The 26,053-nt window shown below is 41.3% G+C and overlaps 1 protein-coding gene across 1 annotated transcript in view; it reads left to right on the top strand.

Annotated features, from left to right (window-relative positions):
• Positions 1-18,382, top strand: part of FIG4 (FIG4 phosphoinositide 5-phosphatase) — a 127,166-nt gene extending 108,784 nt beyond the window's left edge. Inside the window, exon 23 of the mRNA XM_080806331.1 lies at positions 18,051-18,382. Coding sequence (XP_080662457.1) covers positions 18,051-18,228 — 178 coding nt within the window. The 3' untranslated portion in view covers positions 18,229-18,382. The remainder of the gene's footprint in view (positions 1-18,050) is intronic.
• Positions 18,383-26,053: the final 7,671 nt, after the last annotated feature.

Below are 26,053 nucleotides of genomic sequence, written 5' to 3'. Positions count from 1 at the left end.
ATCTGAGTGTGGACAAGGTGACTTGGAAGAAAGGTCATCTCTTAGATTCTGTAATTATCATACCTGTGAGACCTGTGATGGCTTGAGATCAGTAGCCGTTTGAAACAGAAAGCAGGTGGTTCATTTACTCACCAAATATTTATTGAGCACCTACTATGTGTTAGGCACTGTTCAAGACACTAGAGATAAAGAACAAGACTGGCAAGACACTCGGGCACTTGTGTTCTGGGTTGACAGACAGGCACTGAAAGAATAAATGAATAAGTAAGACCATTTCCTATTAGGATGTATGCTCTGAAAAACACTAGCCAGCATGATGGGAGAGAAAGATTGGAGCAGGTAAGGGTGGGGATCTGCTTTAGATTAGGTTTAGAGGGCAGGTCTCTTGGAGGAATCAACCAATGAGCGGAGACTGGAATGCAGACGAGGCATCTGCCCTGGGATGACTGGGGAAGAATGTTTGAAGCAGAGAGGTCATGCATGGGAGAGCAGAGTAGGAACAAGCTTGGCAGGTTTGAGAAGCAGGCAGAAGGCTGAGTGAGAGGCCAGAAGGATGTGTATGGGAGGGAGTGGGCATGGGTAGGGGCCAGATCTCACAGGAGCTCTCACGAGAGCTTAGCGTTCCTCTGTCCATTGGGAAGCCATTGCAAGGTTTTCGGTAGAGGGGCGTGCTCCAGTTCACACCTGTAAAAGATGACTGTGCTTTCTTTTTTGGAGGGTGAATTATAGGGGGCAAGGGTACAGGCAAAGAGGAAAAAAAGGAAACTCAAGAGAAATGTGGTTTCACAGAAGGCAAGAGAAGAAAATGTCTCGAGAAGGAGGGAGTGGGCAGCGGTGTTGAAGACAGAAAAATCAGCAGGAAAGTTATTGATGGCCTTGATGAGCAAATGTTTTCGGGTGGTAGCTTTGCAAACCCACTTAGAGTGAGTTTAGAGAAAAATGGGGAGTGCGTAAGAGGACATGGGGAATAGAAACCATTCTTTCAAAAAATGCTGTGAAGGAGTGCACAGAAATAGGAACATATCTGGAGGGGAATGTGAAATCAAGGGATTTTCTTACATCAGCTTATTCCAGCAGCTTCTCCGTGTGTTGATGGCAGGGGGTCTACAGAGAGGCAGATATTAGGGATGCTGGAAAAAGAGAGGTGATTGCAGGAGAGAGATCCTCGAAAGGGCATTGTGTTTTATATTTTTATTGAAATCCATAGTTTCATTATCTTTGATATTGATTAGTTTATTGGACTATTCTTGTATTACGTTGAACCATATGAAATTAGCAATATTCACCTACAATTTTCGACCTATAAAAATTACCATCACGTAATTCCACCTATAGTAGAATTAGAATTTTCTCCCTTAGACACTTAAATTTCTGTCATAGGTCTTTATAATTTATATACATTTTTAATATGAAAACAATCTCAAACTTACCTAAAAGTTGCAATTACAGAAGAATGTCCCAAACCATTTGAGAGTAAGTTTCAGGCCTGATGTTCTCTCTCTCTCTAGCATTCGAGTGGATATTTCCTATAAATAAGAACATTCTCCAACAAAATCACAATTTACAATCTAGTAAAATCAGGAAATGAACATCAATACATTGCTACCAACTAGTCCCCTGGCCCCATTCAAGTTTTTGCCATTTGTCCCAGTAATGTCCTTAATCCCAAAAGGACCTTGTTTCCCATCTCACACTGCATTTAGTTGTCATGTTGCCTTAGTCTCTCTCACTCTGGAACACTTCCCCATTCTTCCTTGATTTTCATGACCTTGACACTTTGATGGATACAGGCCAGTTATTTTGTAGAATAGCCAAAGATTTGGGTTGGTCATGATTATCTTCAGGTTATGAACCTTTGGCAGTATGATAGTCAACCTTCAAACTGGCCCCACCTCCTGTTATCCTCCCCCTTATGTTGGCCCCACCTTCCTGTTATCCCCACCCCAAAGATCAACCAGACTTGATCTTTGTGACCCAGAGCATATAGCAGAAGTGATTAAGTTATGACATGCTCTTGGATCACGTGCTCTGTGAGAAGCAAGCCTCCATGTCATGAGCAGCCCTAAGCACAGGCCTGCACGGCCACTGAAGCATCTACCCAACAGCCAGGAGGCCTCCCAACAATGTTGAGTGAGCTTGGAAGTGGATTCTCCAGCCCCAGTTAAACCTTGAGTTGACTGTCCCCCTAGCTGACTATTTGACTTCAACCACAATCATCTGACCCCCCCAGAAACTAGGACTTAGTAAATGTTTATTGACTGAGGGTACAAAATGAGTACATGCTGGAGTATCACGAAAGTGATGGTGGGTTCTTTCCATTGCATCCTATCAGGTGGCACACAATTTCAATCGCCCCGTTTCTAAGGATCTTTATTTCCATCCCTTGGTTAAAAGTGGTATCTTCCAGGCGTTTCCCCTATGAAGTTGATCTTTTTTCTTTTAATTGATGAATATTTTGTGAGAGATACTTTGAAACTCTGTAAATATCCTGTTCTTTATCAAACTTACCACTTGTTCAGTTATTTCTCCCAGTATGAGGTCTTGGCTTCCTATTTTATTAAATAGGGTGTAATCTGTTACTGTCCTTATTTATTTTCATGCTCAAATTGTCCCAAGTTTTACCTGAGCCCCTTCAACCTGGCTCCTGTGTTCTTTGGACATGTCCTCATCATTCTTTGAACACTTCCCTTGATTTCTGGCACAAGATGTTCTAAGCTCATCATGTTCTTTGCCTGCCCCAGCCCTGAGATCAGTCATTTCTCCAAGGATCCCTGGTTCTTTTTAGTGGAAAATGGTTTAAAAGCCAAGGTCTGGGCACTGGGTGTGTCTGTTGCTTTTAAGGTGCTGCTGCTCCCGGAGCCACTCAAAAGACATGTGCCTATTTGCATATGTATCTATGTAAATATGTATAGATATATGTGTAAACACAGATTTGTGCACAAATATACATATATGTATATACAAGTATGTACTACACATATGTTTTATATATTACATAATACAAATGTATATATTTATAAATACAGTAAATTTAAATATACATATATTTAAATCTCTGAGTTCATATTGATACCTCTAATTGTAGGGTATTCAGGGTCTCTGTCCTTCTCTCTCTTTCCATATTAGGAACCCCTTTCTTCAACAGTGAGAAACTTGGCTTCTGTTACCCTTAGTGTGTTAATTTATATGATTTATCCCTCTGACATGATCAGTCTCCTATCACCATTACATCTACCCCTTACTCCATACAAACACTCTCCATTTGGGCTCCGACTTCCATTGCAGTGGTACCCACCCTCATGAATGGCCTCCTCAACCCCTTGGACCCCAGGCAACCCCTCCCCCTGGATACCCATACCTTCCTCTCCCTCTCAGGTCCTGACATACCACCTCAGGCTGCCCCTACACGTGGATACCCTCCTCACCCACTCAGGCCTTAACCCCTCAACCTGTCCTCTGTAGAGATGCCCTCCGTACCCTGCTTGGGCTCTGATTCCCCACTTCGAGCCTTCCCTCCCAATGTGGATGCCCTCTTACCCCACTTGGGCTCGAACACCTACAGGCTGTTACAGGCTGCCTCTCCTTGCTCTGCCCCATCTAATGGCTTTAGAGCTGACTCGTTCAGGGGAGGAAGGGGAAGAACAGGGCTTTATGATTTTATAAAGGGTGTCATTCTGAAAGGGCCATTCTCTCCCTCCATAGATGAGTTGTGAATTTCTTCTGTAGTGCTAGGTTCCAAATTTCTGACGACCCCAGAATATCTTGGGAAACTTGTTGGAATACAAATACCAAAGCAAACAAGAGACAACAATAAAAATGGAACAACCAAAATGTCCCTAGAAAATGGTTAAATAGATTATAGGGAAGCATTCACTTTTCGTTTTTGGACTTTTGGTTACTCTTTAAATTTTCTACATATATACTTTTATGTACATTAATAATACTAACAGACTATGGGCCTTGCTTTATAATTTTCTATATTGAAGCCATAATTAGCATTATTATTTTTTAAAGATATACAAAATACAGAAATTAAGACCCTATTGGTCGAGATTCTGATTCAGTACATCTGGGCTAGAGCTGGGAATCTGTGTTCTCTGAAATTCTCCAATTGAATGTAATGATCAGCCAGGCTGGGGAGTCCCTGCTCTGTAGGAGTTCCCTGAGCAGCTGTCCACATGTCCACTGGGAAACGCACCCAGCATTCCATCACAGGTGAACATTGACAGAGACAAAGCCATAGGAGTCTTTCAGGAATCTCAGGACTGTTAGGTTTTGTTTTGAAGGCTCATGATCCATCTGATACCTCCTTCCAAAGGACCATTTTCTCTGAATCTCCTTGTTAGTGAAGGATGGCTCCGAAAAGAGGTAGGCTAAGTACTCTTCAGAACTATCAAGGCCATCAAAGACAAGGAAAATCAACTGTTACCTCCAAGAAGAAACCAAGGTGACACGACTAAATGTAATGGATCTTGAATGGGACCCTAGATCAGGAAAAGGACACGTCTGGGCTTCAGCTAATAATAATGTGTCGATATCAGTTCATTAATGGCAACAGATGTCCCAGACTCATGGAAGGTGTGAATGATCAGGGAAACTAGGTGTGGCTGTATGGGAACTCTCTTGACTCTGCACAATGATTCTACAAGTCTCAAGAGGTTCTAAAATAAAAAGTTTATTAGAAAAAAAATGCAGGATACAAGACATGTATTGATGTGACATAGCAAACTCAGTGGTAGCATTTGGTAAATCGAAAGGTAAGTATATCCAAGTGGGCTTGAAGACTGTAAGTTGGGTGTCATCACCTCTGGGAGGGAGAAAAGACACATGACCATTTCTGTAACCCATTGACCTGAGTTTTCAGGAGGGACAGGCCACTGCTGCTGATGTTCCAGGAAATTTGAGGACCAAAAGGACAGATTGTTCCCAGAGGTCACTGTGTCATGCCTGATGGATGACTGGTTGCCCCAGGGGAGAGTTTGGGCCTGCGTACAGGCAGGGAAGGGCTGACTCTGAGAGGTGCAGTTATGTTCTTTGCCCTTTGAGAACAGCTGTTATGTGCTTGATGTGCACCCTATCCTTTGGTGGCAGGACAGTCCCAGTGCTATGTAGGAGAACCAGCCCCTGTTGCCTGTGGTGCGAAGCCAAGTGTGCTCTCATTATACAACAGCTGAAATGTTCAACTTATAGCCTGCAGAACAATGCAGCCAAATATCACTGGCTGCTCGTCTGGTGTTTGTCATAAAACAGAGCTGAAATAGAGGGAAAACTGCATTTCTTTTTGTACTAAGACAGATAATGTGTCCTCTAAACGGAAGGGAAACCATACAGTTTATAAATTGCATCCTAAATTGGCTTTTACATAGTTTCGATCTGAGAATCATTCTGCTTCATTTCTCTGAACCCAAAAGCTCTTTTAAAAACACAAATGACATTTTTATTTGATAGTTCTCTGAGAGAATGTGCAGTGTCATTGTGCCATACATGGACAAATAAAAATGTCAATGGGTATGGCCAAAACATAGAAAGTACCAGCACATTGCTGCTCATCGGTGTGCTGGTGGCATACTGTCCCTTCTGTCCCCTCGGGCAGCAAGCATACCCATGCCCGAGTGCTGGAAGTATCCCCTTCCCGCCAGGACCATCTCGGAACAGCTCTCACCTGGAAAGACTGGCTGCCTGCCCCTTGGTAAAGCAAGAGAGAGCCAGAGCTGTTTCATTTTTGTTCTGCAATAAAAAGCTATTCTGGTGGTCAGAGATCAGTTGCGAAAACATAATCCATTCCAGGTAGAGTAAACCAGAAGTGATTTGTTGTAGGGTTTGAAGTGACTTTCAGAATCACTGGAGGGGTGAAGAAAAAACTCTAGACTGAGCTTTTAAGGAACAACTCCCCTCAGAGTGGCTTCTGCACTTGCCCTAATCAGGAAGCTGTCCCAAGTAGCTGCCGGGTGCCACACCAACCATCTCAGCTCTCACCAGGAAGCCGCCATCCCCGCAGCCAACTCAAGAACGTGTTGCCTTTGCGGCCGCCTGTTGAACTAATACCCAATAACTTGCTTCTTTCCATATGACTCGGTTTTAAATCAAAGCCTCCTGTGAGTACAAGTGCTGAGTAGAACATAAACCACATTTTGAACCCAAATTGCCCGGGAGTCTGGGATTTTTTTTTCACTTTTCAGCCCCCACACACTAGAAGGGGAGTTCAGGTAGATATTAGGGAATCTAAATGCTGTTATCTGTCACAGTCTACTCAATAAGCCACCCAGGTATCCATGCCTACTCCTGTGCTATCCACAGAACCCACTCCTTCCCCCAATGCCCACAGTCTCTAGGTTCTGTGCAGCCATCTTTATCGGGTCCAGATGAGGCTTCTCGTAATCTACTGACCTGTATACAAAAAAAACTACCTGTCTGCTCCCTATGTACAGTGGTTGCAAAGGAAAATAAAAACTCAGAAAGGGAGAAAATAGGAAACATACAACTCCCATTAGGCAAGAATGGTGAAGGCACCCTGCTCAGATAGCGAGGTAAGGTCCTTGGGCAGCTCTTAGGAAAGACTGCCTTGTCCACTAAGCCCCGTGGCCCAAATCTAACTGATCTACTGGCCATTTCCCACCCACTACAATAAAGGAATAGCTGATTTTCCTAACTCTGCTTGGACTGTGGCCGCTCTGGAGGCCCAGCCTCATCAGCCAGGTGCAGGTGAACCACAACACGAAGGGCTCCACCACCTTCTACCTACATCCCCCAAGTCTCTGAATCACTGAACAGCTACCACATCTGGACATCTGCAGTGCGCAGCTGTCTCAGAGGAGAGCAAGTCCTGACCGAGTAGAAGCGGGAATCTAGCTGGAGAAGACTTTCTCACAGAGCAGCCCTGGATGGGCAGAGCTGTCGTGATAGGATCTCTGCCTCGGCAGCAGGGACGGGATAGCCACACAGGCAGTGATGTGTCAAATTTAGGGATCAGCTTTGGAGGTAGGTGAAAAATATTCTTTTAAAAATAGCTTTACATAGGAGTACCTGGGTGACTTGGTTGGTTAAGTGTCTGACTCCTGATTTTGGCTCAGGTCATGATCTCAGGATCCTGAGATCCAGCCCTGCGTTGGACTCCGCCGCCCTGGGCGTGGAACCTGCTTAAGATTCTCTCTCCCTCTACCCCTCCCCCGCCTCTAAAAATACAGCTGTGCCCAGTTGGTTCTGGGAAGAAGACAGCAACAACATAGTTTTAAACTCTGAATCTCACATAAAACTGAACAACCAGGTAGCAAAAGCAAATACCCATAGGCATTTACCTCAAAACTGTGAGAAGATGTCCCTAAATACAGGGTCCCTAATACAAGCAGGCGGTGGTCTAAGGGTCACCAGGCTTACATCATATCCATGTTTGTACAAGAGGAAGGAGCAGGGAAGGAACAACAGGGTATCTGACACACGTGAATAGTGAACAGGAACGCATGGGGGCCCGTTGGAGGCTGTACCCGATTCAGTACCAGCTGAGTGCAGGGGCTTCTGGGTGGATTCTGAAAGGAGTGGGACCAGTCTGGGCCACATAGATGTTTGAAACCAACCACCAGAGCTCCCTCCAGGTCAGGTGACCCATCTGACTCCCCATGGAGTCAAAATTGAGCAGGACAATGACAGTAGACATGAAGGAAAGAGAAGCAGAGAAAGGGGAGAGGTGCAAGGCCTCTGGGAAAGCTGTGTGCCGTGGCTTTGAATACATCACAGAAGCAACCCAAGAGGGAGTTCTGTCAAGTCAGTCAGACTTTCTTCTACACCTTCTAAAGGTTCGGGAAAACTCATTTTGCATAATGAGCATCAGAAAAGTATCAAGATTCCACACCATATAAGGTGACAAGAAGAACAGAAGAAGACAGGGGAGGCCTGTTTCCCTGCAGACCATGAAAGCATGCCAGGAAGACATCAGCAAAACAGATCAAAACTGAAGCATGCTGTTTCAAAACGTGCTTAAAATACAAAACTTAAAAATGCAAAAGAAATGAAAAAAAAAAAACACAAAGATTTAAGAGAAAGTGTCAGATACTGGCAATAGGCAAAGAAGATCTACTAGGGATAATAAGAGTCTTGAAGAAGAAAAATAAAGCAAGGGAACAACAACAACAAAAAATACTAGGGGCGCCTGGGTGGCTCAGTCAGTTAAGCGTCCGACTCTTGGTTTCGGCTCAGGTCATGGTCTCAGGGTCATGGGATCGAGCTCCATGTGGGGCTCCGCTCTCAGCAGAGAGTCTACTTGCCTCTCTCCCTCTCCCTCTGCCCCTCCTCACCCTCCACTTTCTCTGTCTCCAAAATAAATAAATAAATATTAGCAAAAATTTTACTAAAAACTGTAATGCCAAAAAAACCTTCTGAAATAACTATTTAAAACTATATATTGAGGGGCACCTGGGTGACTCAGTGGGTTAAGCCTCTGCCTTTGGCTCAGGTCATGATCCCAGGGTCCTGGGTTTGAGCCCTGAATCGGGCTCTCTGCACAGCAAGCTGCCTGCTTCCCCCTTTCTCTCTCTGCCTGCCTCTCTGCCTACTTGTGATCTCTGTCAAATAAATAAATAAAATCTTAAAAAAAAACTATATATTGAGAGAGCACACCACATACATGTGAATGCTGACCCAGAATGATACAGTATAGTAAGTAAACTAGACTTTAAAGGAAAAAAAAATCCTTTAGCTATCTAAACCAAAGGAAAGACTTGGAAAAATAATTAGATCATCCTCAGACTTTTTACATGGGGAACTCATTATATCAAAAAAAAAAAAAAAAGGAGTAATAGGGAAAGAAATGTGAGCTGAAGGTATTATTTCCAAATCTTTTAACTATGAAAGCAGAGACAAACTGTTACAAGTAAGAACTCAGCATATTGTTCCCACGAGGCCTTCCTGTGGGATGTAGTGGAGAAGGAACTTGAAACAATTAAAATGACTGGAAAGGCAGTGACATAAAGACCACTGTGAGTTATAAACTTACAGGATCAAAATGCAGGTTAAAAGAGGGAGAGTACAGTATGTGAAAAAATGGGGAGGTACTGTGGGAAGGACAGGCGGAGTGTCTCCAGGAATCATATTGGTGGCAATAGTTAATTGTAATTCCAGTGCTGATATAGGTTCAATATGGGGTACATGAAGTAAATAATTATGGGCTGTTCTAATTCTGTCATCCTCTTTGTCCCTGAAAAGCAGTAAAAATGTATAAGTACATGCATGCACACATACAATGGCCCCAGGAACAGGGAGAATCCCCAGTACCCACGTGGTGGTCTTGAAATACCAATTCCCCTACTAAAAGGAACCAGAGCTCTGGGAGAAGTAGCTGATTCCAGGTCAGTGTCAGGAAATGGACAAAAGGATCCTGGAGCATCTTGTCAATCTAGATAGCAAGAAAGCCATTAAAGATTGCTGGGGTCATATCAAGAGGACTCAGGAATGAACTTGAAGAGACTCCCGCTGGACAAGGATAGGATAATTTGAACTTCAATAATAATTGCAGTGGAATGGAACTCATCAAATATGTTTAAATCCATGAGTTTATAATGTTTTTTTTTTAAATCCTGATCACTTTGGAAGGGCTATAGGGAACCATTTCATTATCCAGAAAACTGGAAAATAAAGGGAAAAAGAATCAAGTATATGACACTTTGAATCGTATGAATTATACCACTGGATAATCAAATAAGAGGTGAGGGAAAGCATCCTTAAAAAGAAAAAAAACAGTGTTTCAACTAATTAATGGAAAAGAAATAGCATGGGCAATCCCCAGTGTTAACAGATGTAGGCATTGAGCATTATTGGCTGTTAACATCAAAAGAGATAAACAACTTAGATAGTCCAGCCCTCCTGATGAACCAGCACACCACCGCCTCCAGACTTGCCAAAGCAAGAGAAGCAAATTCTCACCAAGCTTCTGGATGCACTTGCTGACTTGCAGAAATATAAAGGGCAGAGGAACATTTTGAACTGCATTATAAATACACCGTCAGCAAAATCTAGGCTGAGAGAAGCTCTACAACCTGGATCTTTCCATTGATGAATTGTAAGGTCTAGAGATGCACATTTGAATGAAAAACTCATTTTTAAAAGCACAAGGAAGTGATTACTATACCAGTTGGGATAATAGCTACTATGATTTGGACGGGAATGGGGCACATGGAAGGGGTTTAGCTGCCAAAATTTCTGTTTCTTGACCCAGGTGGTGTCCACTTTATAATATTTCTATGTGTCTGTTCTGTGTGGCTTCCTGTATCTGTGTTTTATTTTGCAATAAAAGTGTGAAATGCATCGACAATTCTGAAACACAGTAGTTTTTCCATGGTAAATATTGGGTAAACATTGTTAATTTGTTTAAGTTTGACATAAAAATCACTTTTAATTTACGGCAGAGATGTACTGTCACTGAAACTTTACTCCGACAAACCTGTAACAGCCTCTAAGATGTATATTACATTGATTCTTTTCTATATAACAATATAAAAAGTCACATTTTAAGACCAAGGTGTTCCAGCCCAAAGAAATAGCAAATGTTACAGTATGTTTTCTAGATTTCCTGGCTCCATTGCCCTGGAGGCTCATCAGCTATCCTTTTGTTCCAGTATCTGTGCGTTGTAAAGGTCCATAAAATGGACATGGTAAAAATGAGTTCACATGGGCTCATTTGAAGCACGTCATTTTGTGGGGAGTGTTGGAATATACAGATTGCCCTTTCCACAGCAATGTGTTCAAAGACCACATATATGTATATAATGTATGTAAGCACAAATATATATTATATTTTAGTGTATATGAGCATCAATCTGTATTATATGTAAATATTTTATCTGTATATGTAGCATGTTTGTGTGTAAACATATGCTATTTCTTCATCTAATGGATCCAGTGAAAAATGACAAATGAGTCTTCCAAAGATAGAGTTTAGCAGCCTTAGACGTGATGAATGCATATGGTAGAAGGCAGATAAGTGTTTGAGAAACACCCAAGAAGGGCTGTGCTGTCCTCGTGCTCTCTCCATTCCCCAAATGCCACCTGCTCCTCTCCTGTCAAAATCTTAAAAGACGTACTCTGCTTTGTGGAGTCAAGGTTCCTTAGTGCTGAGCCTTTGAAGGGCCTCATATACACACCGAGCAGCCTGCGTCTCTGGTGTGTGAGGTTATACCCTTTACGTCCCACCAGCACAGATTATATTCTTCGCTTCCTTCTTATCACCGCTTTTTGCTTCTGTGGTGGGTTGTTTAAAGACTGGCATTATTGTCCTCTTCTCCTTAATGAATTTTAACCTGCCTATGGGATTTCCAACCTCCCTTTCAGTGTCTCTGCTGGAGGACAGCCCAATCATCTTGTTATAATAGCAGCTATTAAAAGGATTTGGAAATGTTTGCACATAAAGAAATCAGATTTGTTCATTATTCTGTGACATGCTCATTAGCTTTCAGTGGCATAATAAGGCTGAAATAATTGGGCTTTGTTAGAGATCATATATTAGATTCATAGCATTTAAAAAAAAAAAGATTTATTTATTTGAGAGTGTGTGCGTGCACAAGCAAGGGGAGGGGCAGAGGGAGAGGAAGAGAAGCAGACTCCCCGCTAAGCATGGAGCCCAACATAGGGCTCGATCGCCTGACCCTGAGATCACAATCTAAGCCAAAATCAGGAGTCAGAGGCTTAACTGGCTGAGCCACCCATGGGCCCCATAGATTCATAGCATTTTGTGTGTTAATATAGACTTGTCTTTTAGTAGGAATGAAAGGGAAATTAATTTCTTTCCCTTGATAACATTTAGAATGTCATTAGCAGCTACTAACATGGTTCAATTTCCCGTTACACGGGTTAGCACTTGCCCCTCAAGCCCATCACCTTCAGTCTGTGGTATCACATGTATATACCCGAAGACATGTGGAAGTATCCTAGAGGGACAAGGCAGCAAATGACGAGAGCTTACCCATATTTCTGGTGTTGAAATTGGCACGACAGGTATGTAAAAGTGAATGTAGGCTGTGCCTGCTTTCTTGGACCCTGGAACAGAGGGATATATTTTGCCTTTTGTTGTATTAGAGGTGATTTGAAGATTGACACGTTCTTCTTGATTTCAGCCTATGTAGTAACTTTATTAATCTGAATGAGTCACTGTTTTCTCACCTCTAGAGGGTAAGGACCTACTCCTTCTGCCTCACCGTTGTTTTTTGAGCAACTTAGATGGCTTTATCCCACTAGAAGGCACTCCGGCTTGCCCTCGGTTTCCTTGTCCACCTACGGATTATCTGAAGAAAGGAACTAAAGAGAAAGCTTCTGATGGGAAACCCTAGCTTCCCTATCATCTCAAGTAATCCAAATCACACTAAATTCAGGTTCTGAATTTAGAAACCCAATATTCCTTAACCAGACATCTTTCATTCGTTCATTCATTCAATGAATAACTTTTGAGCACTTACCATATGCCAGGTGCTCTTCTGGCCATTGGAGATAAAGAAAGAGGTGATCAAAATGGTGTTCATATTCCTAGTAAGTATATAAATACATAAATAAAAGATCAGAGAGTGATAAATACCATACAAAAATATATTAGGGTAATGAGCTTAGAAAGACCTAAAATTAGCAAGAATTTGTGAGGAAAAAATAATAGGGAAGAGGTTTGAAAACATTCTGTCCAATAGATCTTTCTCTGGTGATGGAAATATTCTTTATCTATACTGTGTCCAACAGCGATCATTTGCTGTGTGTGGCTGTCAGACACTTGAAATGGGACCCGTGCTACTGAGGAACTAATTTTAAATTTCATTTAATTTTAATTATATTTAAATTGCCACATGTGGCTAATGGCCACCATATTGGATGAATGCATTTTGAGAGCCACATTTTTCTAATTTTTTAGAAATTATTTTCTAGATTTTTTTATTATTTTCTATTTCTATTTAGTTTAATGTTATTTAATAATAATGTTTAAATAATTTAATATTATTAATATTGGTAATTTAATATTATTTCTACTATTTTCTAAAAGTAATTGTAAGACCTGCAGAAAGACAAATAGACTAATAATCAAGGACTGGTGATTTTAAGGCATTTCCTAAGGTTTTACTCCACTGAGACCAGAGCACCTGAGCAATTTGAACCTGCCCTTGTGATAGTTCCTCTCGGAAAGCAGAGGAAATAATGAAAGAAATGACCTAATGATCAGTTATGATCAACAAAGAATCATTTGGTGCTCTGAAAGAAACAGAAAACTGGGAGTTTGGGATAGCCACAGATGGGAAAGAGATTCTGTGACCAGAACCATCACAGAAATTTCTGGAAGTGCCAAATCGGTCTGATGTATGCCAAAATGCTAATCATGGGAAAAATAGAAGATTTTAACAGATGCATAAGTATCACGTGTATAGTATTGTTGAAATTATACAAATATGGTCCCGTTTTTCTATCACTAGCCACAAATTACTGGGACGTAACTAAATTAAGAAGACATTTCAGTCTGACCAATTAAATATTTCATTGTCTGATCAGCCTGTTTATTGAGTATGCGGTATGTGTTAGGATAAAAAGCCTCAATAGGAGTTGAACTTCAAAAGGGACTCAAACATTAGTTCTGCAGCCAAGGGTAAGATAGGATTATTATCAGACATGGTCATATTATAACCAAGCAAGTAATGCCACGTTTAAGAAAGAACATAAAAGGGCATCAATAAGTATGTTCTTTAAAAACATGTGGTGTGTCTTCTGAATTTCCGCCTGAACTGTTTCTTTTCTGTGAGCGGGAACTGCCCCAGAGGGCAAGTGTCCTCGGTCCCTGGTGTTTGAGCACACTGAGCAGTCTGGGTTAAGCAGCCCGTAAATGAACTGGCACATATATTATTTTAAATAAGACCGTAACATTCCTTGAGGGGAAATACAGAGCTCTTCTTTGAAGATGGAACTAGGTTCCGTAGATAAAAAGAAATGAGCCCACACATTTGTAATTATAATCTTTTATGTCCAGAAATACTACTGGGAACTACTTGAACTAGGAGCAGGAGGTCTTATCCCTTTGGGGGCTGTGAGAAGTTGAAAGCAAAATTCCCTCTGTTTATGTCTGTTTATGGTCAGGAGAGAAAAGTGGAACCATTTTTTCCACCATGAAAGTGCAGTAGTAAGCCAGATTTCTCGACTGGAATGAGGAAAAGAAAGTAGTTTCACAATTTCCACCTCATTTAGTGTTTAAATACTGGTCTTTTTTGTCTTCGAAACAGATGCCATGGAAGCCAATAAAGACTGTTCCGTGTAGTATTGAAAGCATTACTGGGTTACCCATCTCTCTCTAATACCCTCAGAGACAAGGTGCTGACCAGCAGCCCCCTGTGAGGGTCTTGGATGTTTTTGTATTTCTTTCCCACCTTGGAAATGTGTAAGCTAATGGAGAAATCAGATGCATCTCCTCATGAGGAAATGTGTGGTGTCTAGTATATTTACAATTAAATGTCGAATTATGATTCTTGATGGAGGGTTAGCGGTAGTATATCATTTGAAAAGAGAGTTGTTGTTTCCAAGGGTTCAATGCTGCTGACTGACCACAAATAAGATCTTCTTTAGCATTTTAGATACATTTTGGTCTTCTTAGACCAAAGAGTCTCAAACTTTGGCAAGTGTCAGAATCACGGGCCTTGCTAACCATCTCAGTGGGTCTGGAGTAGGGCCCGAGAATTTATATTTCTAACAAGTTCCCTGGTAATGCTGATGCTCCTGGTCTGGGAACCACACTTGGAGAGCCACTGCCTTAAGACCATGGGGAGCTCATTGTCACTGGATTCTTGACAACCGAGTAAAACAAAGAAACAAAAGTTTCTCTGTGAATCAGTTTCTTCTTCCTCATTTTTCTGATTATGCCAATGATATTGGGTATCTCTGAAGTGTCTTTCTGGTCCCAATCTAGTAATAAGCATTCTAATATTACAACTTTGTTATTTAACATAGACTTTGAATCTAGAAAAATAGAAAGGACAAGGGGGACGGTTGGTGCATTTTCTGACTCCCTGCGTTGTTTTGAAACCATGGTGAGGTGGTGCTGGAACCCTAAACCCACCTTCCAGTCAATTGGATGTCCTTTCAGGCTGATGTCTGGCTTTTCATATTGACTGTGGTAATGGTCTCCATGCTTCCACTTGGCCCTGAGGCAGTTAACCAAGAAGTAGGGTGAGGACTCCTGGTTGATTTACTGGTCAGAAAGCAAAGACCCTGGGTGGAAGTAGCTGATCTCCAGCCCCATCTGAGGTTGCCCCAGCCCCACATCCACAGGCTTGTGCCCAGCCGCCATGACATTCCACAGCTGGCCCACCTGCATGGTCAGCCGAGGCCTCTGAAGGGTCAGACAATGCCTTGGTCACTTGACATTTCCTCTTTCTAAACCCCTGAAGGTTGAGTACCCAGATGGTATCTTCCTACATCTATCAAATGTCTGGTGTGATTTCTGCCAGAGAGGTCGTCACTAATGCTCAGATAGTTCTGGGCAGAGGTCTGGCTTCAAAGGCAGGGCAGAAACCATTAGCCCCATTTTTAAATTGACTTTAAATATCTCCTCTGTGACATGGAGGATCTAATCCCTATGCTTCCTGCCTCCAGGATGAGTGTGAAAATTAAGTAAGATCATATACAAAAGAGATTTGAGAAGGGGAAGACACTAGACAGGTGTAGATGGTGCGGTTCAGGCATAGTTGCTGTCTATGACTGGTACTTTGATGACAATCTCTAAGAACCCTAATGGAGTCAAAGGTTCAGCTGAAAAAGGTTTGCTCCTGAATATTAGCTACCGTTAAAGAATTCTAGTATTTCAGTGTGAATTATGTGAATGACTGGAGAGTTGCCGTTTTTGTGAGGGAAGATTGAGGAGAAGAGTTCGTATTATTAATCATCCTATTTGTTCACCATTACAGTGTGTTCTCCACAGACATCAGAATAGCTGTCACTTGTGTGTTTTGAAGAAAGCTCTGCTGCTAGGCTGGAGGCCAGATTGAGGTTCAGACATCTCAGGATGTCTTTTACCTTCGTCTTTCTTTTTTTTTTTTTTTAATTTGAGTAAATCATTTTCCTTTGGTTTTTATTTACTTAAAGGTCACATTCTAAGATTGAGTGAAATTATTTAAGTGCTTTAAAAAATAGGAGTATTTCAAAAAATAAAAATTAAAAAATTAAAAAATAAAAAACAAACAAACAAAAATAGGAGTATTTCACAAACTGTATACCAAATTTGAGTTGAAATGTATCTCCTGAGGTGAAAACAATTGAGGCTGGTTTTCCAGAGAGAATGTTCCACCTCCAGTTCTATTTTATTTTCATGGAATTTAATACATCTCCAGCCATGGCAGGATGTGTTAGCATTCCAGGGAAAGGCAAAGCACGCTGTTTTCTGGGTAAGAAAGACCCCCCACTTGATGGTAATGTGTCCTAAGAGGGTGGGGCATTACTGTACAACTCCTGTCTTCCACTGTGTGTCTGCACTTCCCGATGTCTTTTGAAGTGTTGACATCCCAAGTCCAGACCTAGCTGGGGCTGAGGCCCAATTCTGCTCCTGCCAGCAGAGCAACTCCCCCAGCTGCAGGGACCCCAGCTAAGCAAACCGCCAGGCATCCAGGATGCCTTCTTGATGGGCTTCTGGAACAGTGGGAGAGCTAGGGTCCAGCCCAGCAGAATAGATTATTTGGATCTTCTCTCTCTGTGTTACCCTGATGCCCTGGTGTATGAGTGCCACCCACCTCACAGGACCAGCCCTGGGGTACGTGATGGAGTGTGTTGTCATTGTACACCGGTCCCTCATGGCACCATTTTTTGTGGACTGTCCTCCCCATCAGTGGACCCTTCTTGACCCTCCATTCACACTCTACACACATGCACACTCTGCATCACACCTGACTTGGCTGACTGGCTCATCCCTTGAGGGCCTGCTGTCAGCTAAGGATGGAATAACTAGTAGCTGTTCCGTCTTCAATGATTAAAGGTTGTGTCAGACACCGAACTGCATTTTGACAAGGCCCTTCTGGAGACAGCACCTTCTCCAGTGGGTAGAAGGAAATTCTACACATGAAGTTAGGCTGGGTGGTTGGGAATGGGGGAGTATTTTTGAATAAAGAGATTCTTGGGTGCTTTTCAATACCCCAGAAAGGAAGGAAGCTGGATCTTACAGATCCACAATCTCTCAGCAAAAGCCTGAGGCCAGATGTGTTTCAGAATTCACAGTTTTGGAGTGTTAGCATAACAGGATGGTACATCCCTAGTGTGATCTGAGGACTTGTCTGATAATGAAACACATTAATATTCACACGAAGTGGAATGAATATTGTTGGTTCAGGTTAGGATACGCCACCAAATGAATTTCAGCTGGGTCATGTTTTACCATCCAAATAACACTTGGTCATTAAAGCTTTTAGGATTTCAGAATTAGAGATAAAGAATTATGCACCTGTAATTATTAATCATAGTTGACATTTACTGAGCACTTACATTGTGCCAGGCATTATGCTAAGGGAGCCCTTTATACATATAAACTTATCTGCTCTTCTTCTCCATGTGAGGAAGGAATTCATATCCCTTACTTCATGGATTCCTCATAAATCTTCCTTTTAAAAACTGTAATTGTTAGAACTAATAAACGAATTCAGTAAAGTTGCAGGATACAAAATTAATATACCAAAAAAAAAAAAAAAACCCCACTGAGTTCCTATGATGTATCAAGGAGCAAAAAATGTACAGCCCCCACCTAAAGTTACTCCGGTCGTGTGAGGGAGGCATATGGGTGCACAGTCATAGGTGTGCCTGGGGCTGCAGGAACAGAGGAGGGGTGCCTACCTAGCCTGTGCTTCAGGGAAGATTCCCTGCACAGTTGCTGGGCCAGCTCTGTCCTGTGGGCAGGAGAGGAAGCCAGCTTACGAGATACAGGGGAGGTCACTACCACCACTTATTACTGTTAAGTCCGCATGGTCGTCAAGGTCGGCGCCTCTCGAATGCTTTGAGACCATAGCTCCCTTGTGGGTCCTTCACTTTATTCTCTTTAACATAGCCTTGTCTTCTCTTCCCTTTTGTAGAACACCTATCTCAGCTTTCTCACAAGACAACATCTATGAAGTTCAGCCTCCGAGAGTAGACAGAAAATCTACAGAGATCTTCCAAGCCCACATTCAGGCCAGTCAAGGGATCATGCAGCCCCTTGGCAAAGAAGACACAGCTATGTACCGAGAATACATCAGGAACCGCTACCTGTGAAGAGAGCAGGTCCAACCCATCAGTTGGCTTACGTTGTAATCTGTTTTGTCTCATCTTAGAGAGTTAATTTCCTAGGAGTCCTTTACCTCTGAAAGTTTTTCCTTTTTGTAACTGGGCAACTATAAATGATGGGAAATAAAGAAATGATTGAATATATTGCTGTTATTGCCTTTGCTTTTCTTTAGAAAATACAGTCAACAGGGACTCCTGGGTGGCTCAGTCACTTGGGCAACCGACTCTTGATTTTGGCTCAGGTCATGATCTTGGGGTCGTGAGATCAAGCCCCATGTTGGGCTCCACGCTCAGTGCAGAGGCTGCCTGAGATTCTCCTGTCTCTCTCTCTCTCTACCCTTCCCCCTGCTTGCAACCTCTCTCTGTCTCTCTTTAAAATAAATAGAATCTTTTAAAAAATGCAGTCAATATAATATCACAGCATAATTAAGAAATTAACAGGGAGTTGTTGAGCGCCTGCTGTGTACACAGGTACTATGGTAGAGTCTAGGAGTATCACAGTAAGCAAAACAGGCCAGAAAGTTCCTCTTCTGTGCAAATGAAGTCAGAGTATTTTTCTTTGTAGTCAATGTATTTTTAAAAATTTATTCTGGTTTTATGTTAACTTTGTGATTTGATAAGAAAAAGTATTATTTTGAAAACTCTTGTTCTTGGGAAATAAATGCTGAAATATTTATGAATAAAGAGACAAGATGTCAACAAAGTGCTCTCTAGTGGTTCAGGAAGAAAGAACAAATGGGGCAAAATATTAATCAGTGGGTCTGGGGAAGGGTAAATGGACTTTTTTTTTTAATAATTCTTACAGTTTTTCTATCAAAATAAAAAAATTCTTACAATTTTTATCTATCAAAATAAAACATTAAAAATGTGTTACCCTGCAGAACTTCTGTGGTGTGCAGTTGTGTTACCTGATTTGACATCTGGTGTCTGGTCAGGGTTGAATCGTCATGTACACGGTTTGCTCACTGTAGAGTCACACATAACAGGGACAACTTCCTGCCTTTCCTGAAAGTTGGACACAAATGATGTGATCTCATTATGCCTGTGCTTTTTTTTTTTTATAAGTTGTCTCAATTCTCCCTCCTCATAAATAAAATAGAGAAGAAAACCAAGCTGTCTAATGGGAGAAGGAAAACTGACTATCTAAATGACCTTTAGGGGGTCTCCAACCCTGAGAAGCTGGAAGTCTGTGGAAGGTTCTCCACTGCAGATTAAAAGCCCCTAATCAGCAGACCTTTTTTTTACTGATATCATTCATAAAACCAGGATTAGAGAATCACAACAGGTGAGAGAAAATTTGTGTTGGCATGGTCTTGTTACTTACCACGGTAGCTTGCTCTACTGCATGTGGGATCTCTCTCAAGTCTTCCCAAGTCAAAAAATCATCTCAGATTGCTGGGAAAGTGTTGAGTTATAGCTCAAACCTGGATCTTCAGTTTAAAATTGATTTTTAACATTTCTTTTGGGAGATCTATCTCCTTATGATGAGAATGAAGTCTTTGTGAAGATCTAGAATCTAGGTCTGCTTTTGTAACCTTCAGCTGTGAAGGAAGGCTCACAATGCTTCCTCTGGTGTGTTGTGAAATGTAGAGGGAATGTATGTGAAACATGTAGCCACAATTCCTGGCACATAAATGACACTCAGAGAATGCGTAGTTTCTGTGTGCAGTGGTGGTGGTTGGTGATGGTGGCACAGTGTTCTCAGTATAAGGCAGTGGCTTAAACATGATTAGCATGGTTCTCAACATGACAAATGAACATTGTTTTGACATAACAAAGATGGTAGCTGAACTATTAATTTTGTCATTAATTCAGATTACTTCCTCTTTAGCTGTACAGGGAAGTACAAATTGATAACAAAGTAGATATAATACTTAATCTCTTGAAAGAGCTTATTGATCTCAAGGAGCATGTAAATGAAGTGAATGTATCTATGAAAACACTAAAAAGCTAATATGTGCAAGAGAGTATAGAAGGCTGCTCTAATTTTTAGACCCAAAGAGAAGAAACCTGTACTGATTAAGAGCATGAGCTGGGACCCTTGTCACTTACAAGTAATCTCGAAGCCTCAATTTTCTCATCTAGTATAGAGGGTGGTTGAAAGAAATGAGAAAATACCTATAAAGCATCCGAAATGGTGTCTGTCACATAGCAAATATTCAGTAAACTTTCGCTCGATAAGATCACCGATAATGTGTGCTTGCCACCACTTCCTTACCTGGTGCTGAGCATCATCTCAGAGCAAGACCACCTCTGCACTGTCACCATGCCACTGTCACCTAAAACAGAGAAGCCTTCCTACGTCACTTTGGCATTGTTAATTTTAATTTAGATCAAGCAATATGAATGAACTGTGAAACACAGTAGATCAGAAATTGAAATATCAGCAAACAATGAGGACATTCTATGAAATAAATTCTGTTGACCATGTTATCATACCTTAGAGCAAAGTAAAAACATCCACATCACAATTCAGTGTGAAATTCTTAGGCGTGTGTGTGTGAGATGGTGGGGGATGTGCTTTCTTTTTTTCTTTAAACTCATTTCTCAAGGTGAAAGACATGGTTATGCTTTTTTTTTTTTTAAAGACTTTATTTATTTATTTGACAGAGAGCTCACAAGTAGGCAGAGAGGCAGGCAGACAGAGAGGAGGAGGCAGGCTCCCCACTGAGCAGAGAGCCCAATGCGGGGCTCGATCCCAAGACCCTGAGATCATGACCCGAGCTGAAGGCAGAGGCTTTAACACACTGAGCCACCCAGGCACCCCGGGGACGTGCTTTCTTAAAGCCACTTGATATAAATCTACACACCAGAAGAAGCTAGGTCTTATTTTGGGAAACCGAGAGATGTTTTGGTATGAGTTTTTCCCGCTCACTCACGGCTGCCATGCCGTAGAGAAGGCTGGAAGCATCCACGGCACAAATGACTGGGCATGCAAAATCGTTCTGTGGTCGTGAGGCAAAATCTGTATGACTGTTAACATTAAATTCAGAGGAGTTTAATTTTAGATGTTGTGGCTCCATATTGAAATAGTTTCATGTGAATTCCATTTCTCCACAGAAGAACAATTCCTGTCAGAATTTAAATCAATTGGATTCTTCCATGTGAATAAATCAGTTGTCGCTTAAAGATGAGATTCCAACTTCGTTGGGTTTCTGCAGGTAGAGAGTTCAAAAATCATTCTGTATTTTATTATATGTTTCACAATAAAGCTTTATTTTCCCAATTCATGAGTTTTCTCTTTCCTAGAATTTACCAGCTGCCGAGTCCAGAAGTGTTTTCTCCTTTTGGGAAACGACCTGTCTTCACGTGTGCCATTGGGGCTGTCTGGTCAGGGTAAATCGCTTAGAGTAGCCAGAGAAGGCAAAGCTGGCCTATATTACCTTTTCTTGCAAATCACATTTTCCTCTTTTGTTATCAGTTTCAAGATGCATTCCCTTTTTCTGGTTTGCCCCCTGGCATTTTGTATTTGTTCTGCTGAGACCTGTACCACCTCTCAGAATCTCTCCTGCCTGACAAACGACAGAGCTAACGGATGATTGTGATAGTTAAGTGAATCCTGCATTGAAGGGAAAATGATCTATTTTACTTCCTCGTTGAGACTTAATTTGCTCCCTTTGGAAGAGTTGATAGATGACTCTGGAAACTGCACGTGTTCTGACGTGCTCCTAGCAGAGGTCAGGCTTCTCTATCTACGTGCACACGAGCAGCTTTCCTCAATAGACTCTTGAGTCCCCTTTTCATTTTCAGAAGCTGGAGGGCCATTTACTCATAAAGAACAGTGAGCTACTGTTTAACTCTTGGTACCCACACACAAAATAGTTTATGGGTTCATTTCTTCAGGACATTCGTCTGAGTGGACTCCCAACGTGATGGCCATCCAACTGGGAAGTAAAAACTAGAGCCTCCATAATTGAAGAAGGTTTTTCATAAAGAAAATCACAAAACTAAGCCACTGGTATTCGTTTATAGAGGGGAAAAAAAAGGAATGGGAAATGGGATTTGCTAAACCAGGCAGTGGCCAAGATGCTGATCAAAGAGAAACATGGCTTGACAGAAGAGGATCACAAATCCTGTTGCCCCAAGGTTAATTACAGAGACAAGGAAAGTGCCACCATCTGCGTTTTCATTGCTGCTGAAAGGTAAATCATTCCAGCTGTCCCCGAATAATCATCATTTTTTCCTTTTACAGTGAGAATTACAATTTTTTTATTTATTTTTTTATAAACATATAATGTATTTTTATCCCCAGGGGTACAGATCTGTGAATCGCCAGGTTTACACATTTCACAGCACTCCACAGCACACACCCTCCCCAACATCCATAACCTCACCCCCCTCTCCCGACTCCCCTCCCCCCAGCAACCCTCAGTTTGTTTTGTGAGATTAAGAGTCACTTGTGGTTTGTCTCCCTCCCAATCCCATCTTGTTTCATTTATTCTTCTCCTACCCTCCTAACCCCCCATGTTGCATCTCTACTTCCTCATATCAGGGAGATCATATGATAGTTGTTTTTCTCCGATTGACTTATTTCACTAAGCATGATACCCTCTAGTTCCATCCACGTCATTGCAAATGGCAAGATTTCATTTCTTTTGATGGCTGCATAGTATTCCATTGTGTATATATACCACATCTTCTTTATCCATTCATCTGTTGATGGACATCTAGGTTCTTTCCATAGTTTGGCTATTGTAGACATTCCTGCTATAAACATTCGGGTGCACGCGCCCCTTCGGATCACTACGTTTGTATCTTTAGGGTAAATACCCAGAAGTGCAATTGCTGGGTCATAGGGTAGTTCTATTTTCAACTTTTTGAGGAACATCTATGCTGTTTTCCAGAGTGGTTGCACCAGCTTGCATTGCCACCAACAGTGTAGGAGGGTTCCCCTTTCTCCACATCCTCGCCAGCATCTGTCATTTCCTGACTTGTTAATTTTAGCCATTCTGACTGGTGTGAGATGATATCTCATTATGGTTTTGATTTATATTTCCCTGATGCTGAGTGATGTGGAGCACTTTTTCATGTGTCTGTTGGCCATCTGGATGTCTTCTTTGCAGAAATGTCTGTTCATGTCTTCTGCCCATTTCTTGATTGGATTATTTGTTCTTTGGGTGTTGAGTTTGCTAAGTTCTTTATAGATTTTGCACACTAGCCCTTTATCTGATATGTCGTTTGCAAATATCTTCTCCCATTCTGTCAGTTGTCTTTTGGTTTTGTTAACTGTTTCCTTTGCTGTGCAAAAGCTTTTCATCTTGATGAAATCCCAAGAGTTCATTTTTGCCCTTACTTCCCTTGCCTTTGGCGATGTTCCTAGGAAGACGTTGCTACGGCTGAGGTCGAAGAGGTTGCTGCCTGTGTTCTCCTCAAGGATTTTGATGGATTCCTTTCTCACATTGAGGTCCTTCATCCATTTTGAGTCTATTTTCGTGTGTGGTGTAAGAAAATGGTCCAACTTCACTTTTCTGCATGTGGCCGTCCAATTTTCCCAACACCATTTATTGAAGAGGCTGTCTTTTATCCATTGGACATTCTTTCCTGCTTTGTCGAAGATTAGTTGACCATAGATTTGAGGGTCTATTTCTGGGCTGTCTATTCTGTTCCATTGATCTATGTGTCTGTTTTTGTGCCAGTACCATGCTGTCTTGATGATGACAGCTTTGTAATAGAGCTTGAAGTCCGGAATTGTGATGCCACCAACTTTCGCTTTCTTTTTCAATATTCCTTTGGCTCTTCGAGGTCTTTTCTGGTTCCATATAAATTTTAGGATTATTCGTTCCATTTCTTTGGAGAAAATGGATGGGATTTTGATAGGGATTGCATTAAATGTGTAGATTGCTTTAGGTAGCATAGACATTTTCACAATATTTGTTCTTCCAATCCAGGAGCATGGAACATTTTTCCATTTCTTTGTGTCTTCCTCAATTTCTTTCATGAGTACTTTATAGCTTTCTGAGTATAGATTCTTTGCCTCTTTGGTTAGGTTTATTCCTAGGTATCTTATAGTTTTGGGTGCAATTGTAAATGGGATTGAATCCTTAATTTCTCTTTCTTCTGTCTTGTTGTTGGCATAGAGAAATGCAACTGATTTCTGTGCATTGATTTTATATCCTGACACTTTACTAAATTCCTTTACAAGTTCTAGTGGTTTTGGAGTGGAGTCTTTCGGGTTTTCCACATATAGTTTCATATCATCTGTGAAGTGTGATAGTTTGACTTCTTCTTTGTCGATTTGGATGCCTTTAATTTCTTTTTGTTGTCTGATTGCTGAGGCTAGGACTTCTAGTACTATGTTGAATAGCAGTGGTGATAATGGACATCCCTGTCATGTTCCTGACCTTAGCGGAAAAGCTTTCAGTTTTTCTCGATTGAGAATGATATTTGTGGTGGGTTTTTCATAGATGGCTTTGATAATATTGAGGTATGTGCCCTCTATCCCTACACTTTGAAGAGTTTTGATCAGGAAGGGATGCTGTACTTTGTCAAATGCTTTTTAGCATCTATTAAGAGAGTATCATATGGTTCTTGTTCTTTCTTTTATTAATGTGTTGTATCACATTGATTGATTTGCGGATGTTGAGCCAACCTTGCAGCCCTGGAATAAATCCTACTTTGTTGTGGTGAATGATCCTTTTAATGTACTGTTGAATCCTATTGGCTAGTATTTTGGTGAGAATTTTCGCATCTGTGTTCATTAAGGATATTGGTCTGTAATTCTCTTTTTGATGGGATCCTTGTCTGGTTTTGGGATCAAGGTGATGCTGGCCTCATAAAATGAGTTTGGAAGTTTTCCTTCCATTTCTATTTTTTGGAACACTTTCAGGAGAATAGGAATTAGTTCTTCTTTAAATGTTTGGTAGAATTCCCCTGGGAAGCCGTCTGGCCCTGGGCTTTTGTTTGTTTGGAGATTTTTGATGACTGTTTCAATCTCCTTACTGGTTATGGGTCTGTTCAGGTTTTCTATTTCTTCCTGGTTCAGTTGTGGTAGTTTATATGTCTATAGGAATGCATCCATTTCTTCCAGATTGTCAAATTTGTTGGTGTAGAGTTGCTCCTAGTATATTCTTATAATTGTTTGTATTTCTTTGGTGTTAGTTGTGATCTCTCCTCTTTCATTCATGATTTTATTTACTTGGGTCCTTTCTCTTTTCTTTTTGATAAGTTTGGCCACGGGTTTATCAATCTTACTAATTCTTTCAAAGAACCAGCTCCTAGTTTCGTTGATTTGTTCTATTGTTTTTTTGGTTTCTATTTCATCGATTTCTGCTCTGATCTTTATGATTTCTCTTCTCCTGCTGGGTGTAGGCTTTCTTTGTTGTTCTTTCTCCAGCTCCTTTAGGTGTAGGGTTAGGTTGTATATTTGAGACCTTTCTTGTTTCTTAAGAAAGGCTTGTACCACTATATATTTTCCTCTCAGGACTGCCTTTGCTCTGTCTCACAGATTTTGAACCATTGTGTTTTCATTATCATTTGTTTCCATGAATTTTTTCAATTCTTCTTTAATTTCCTGGTTGACCCATTCATTCTTTAGAAAGATGCTGTTTAGTCTCCATGTATTTGTGTTCTTTCCAAATTTCCTCTTGTGATTGAGTTCTAACTTCAGAGCATTGTGGTCTGAAAATATGCAGGGAATGATCCCAATCTTTTGATACCGGTTGAGACCTGATTTATGACCCAGGATGTGATCCATTCTGGAGAATGTTCCATGTACACTAGAGAAGAATGTGTATTCTGTTGCTTTGGGATGAAATGTTCTGAATATATCTGTGATGTCCATCTGGTCCAGTGTGTCATTTAAAGCCTTTATTTC

The sequence above is a fragment of the Martes martes genome, assembly GCF_963455335.1.
Source record: "Martes martes genome assembly, chromosome: 6".
Taxonomy (NCBI): domain Eukaryota; kingdom Metazoa; phylum Chordata; class Mammalia; order Carnivora; family Mustelidae; genus Martes; species Martes martes.
Note: the sequence above shows the minus strand (reverse complement) of the source record. Positions and strands in the feature narration are given on the sequence as shown.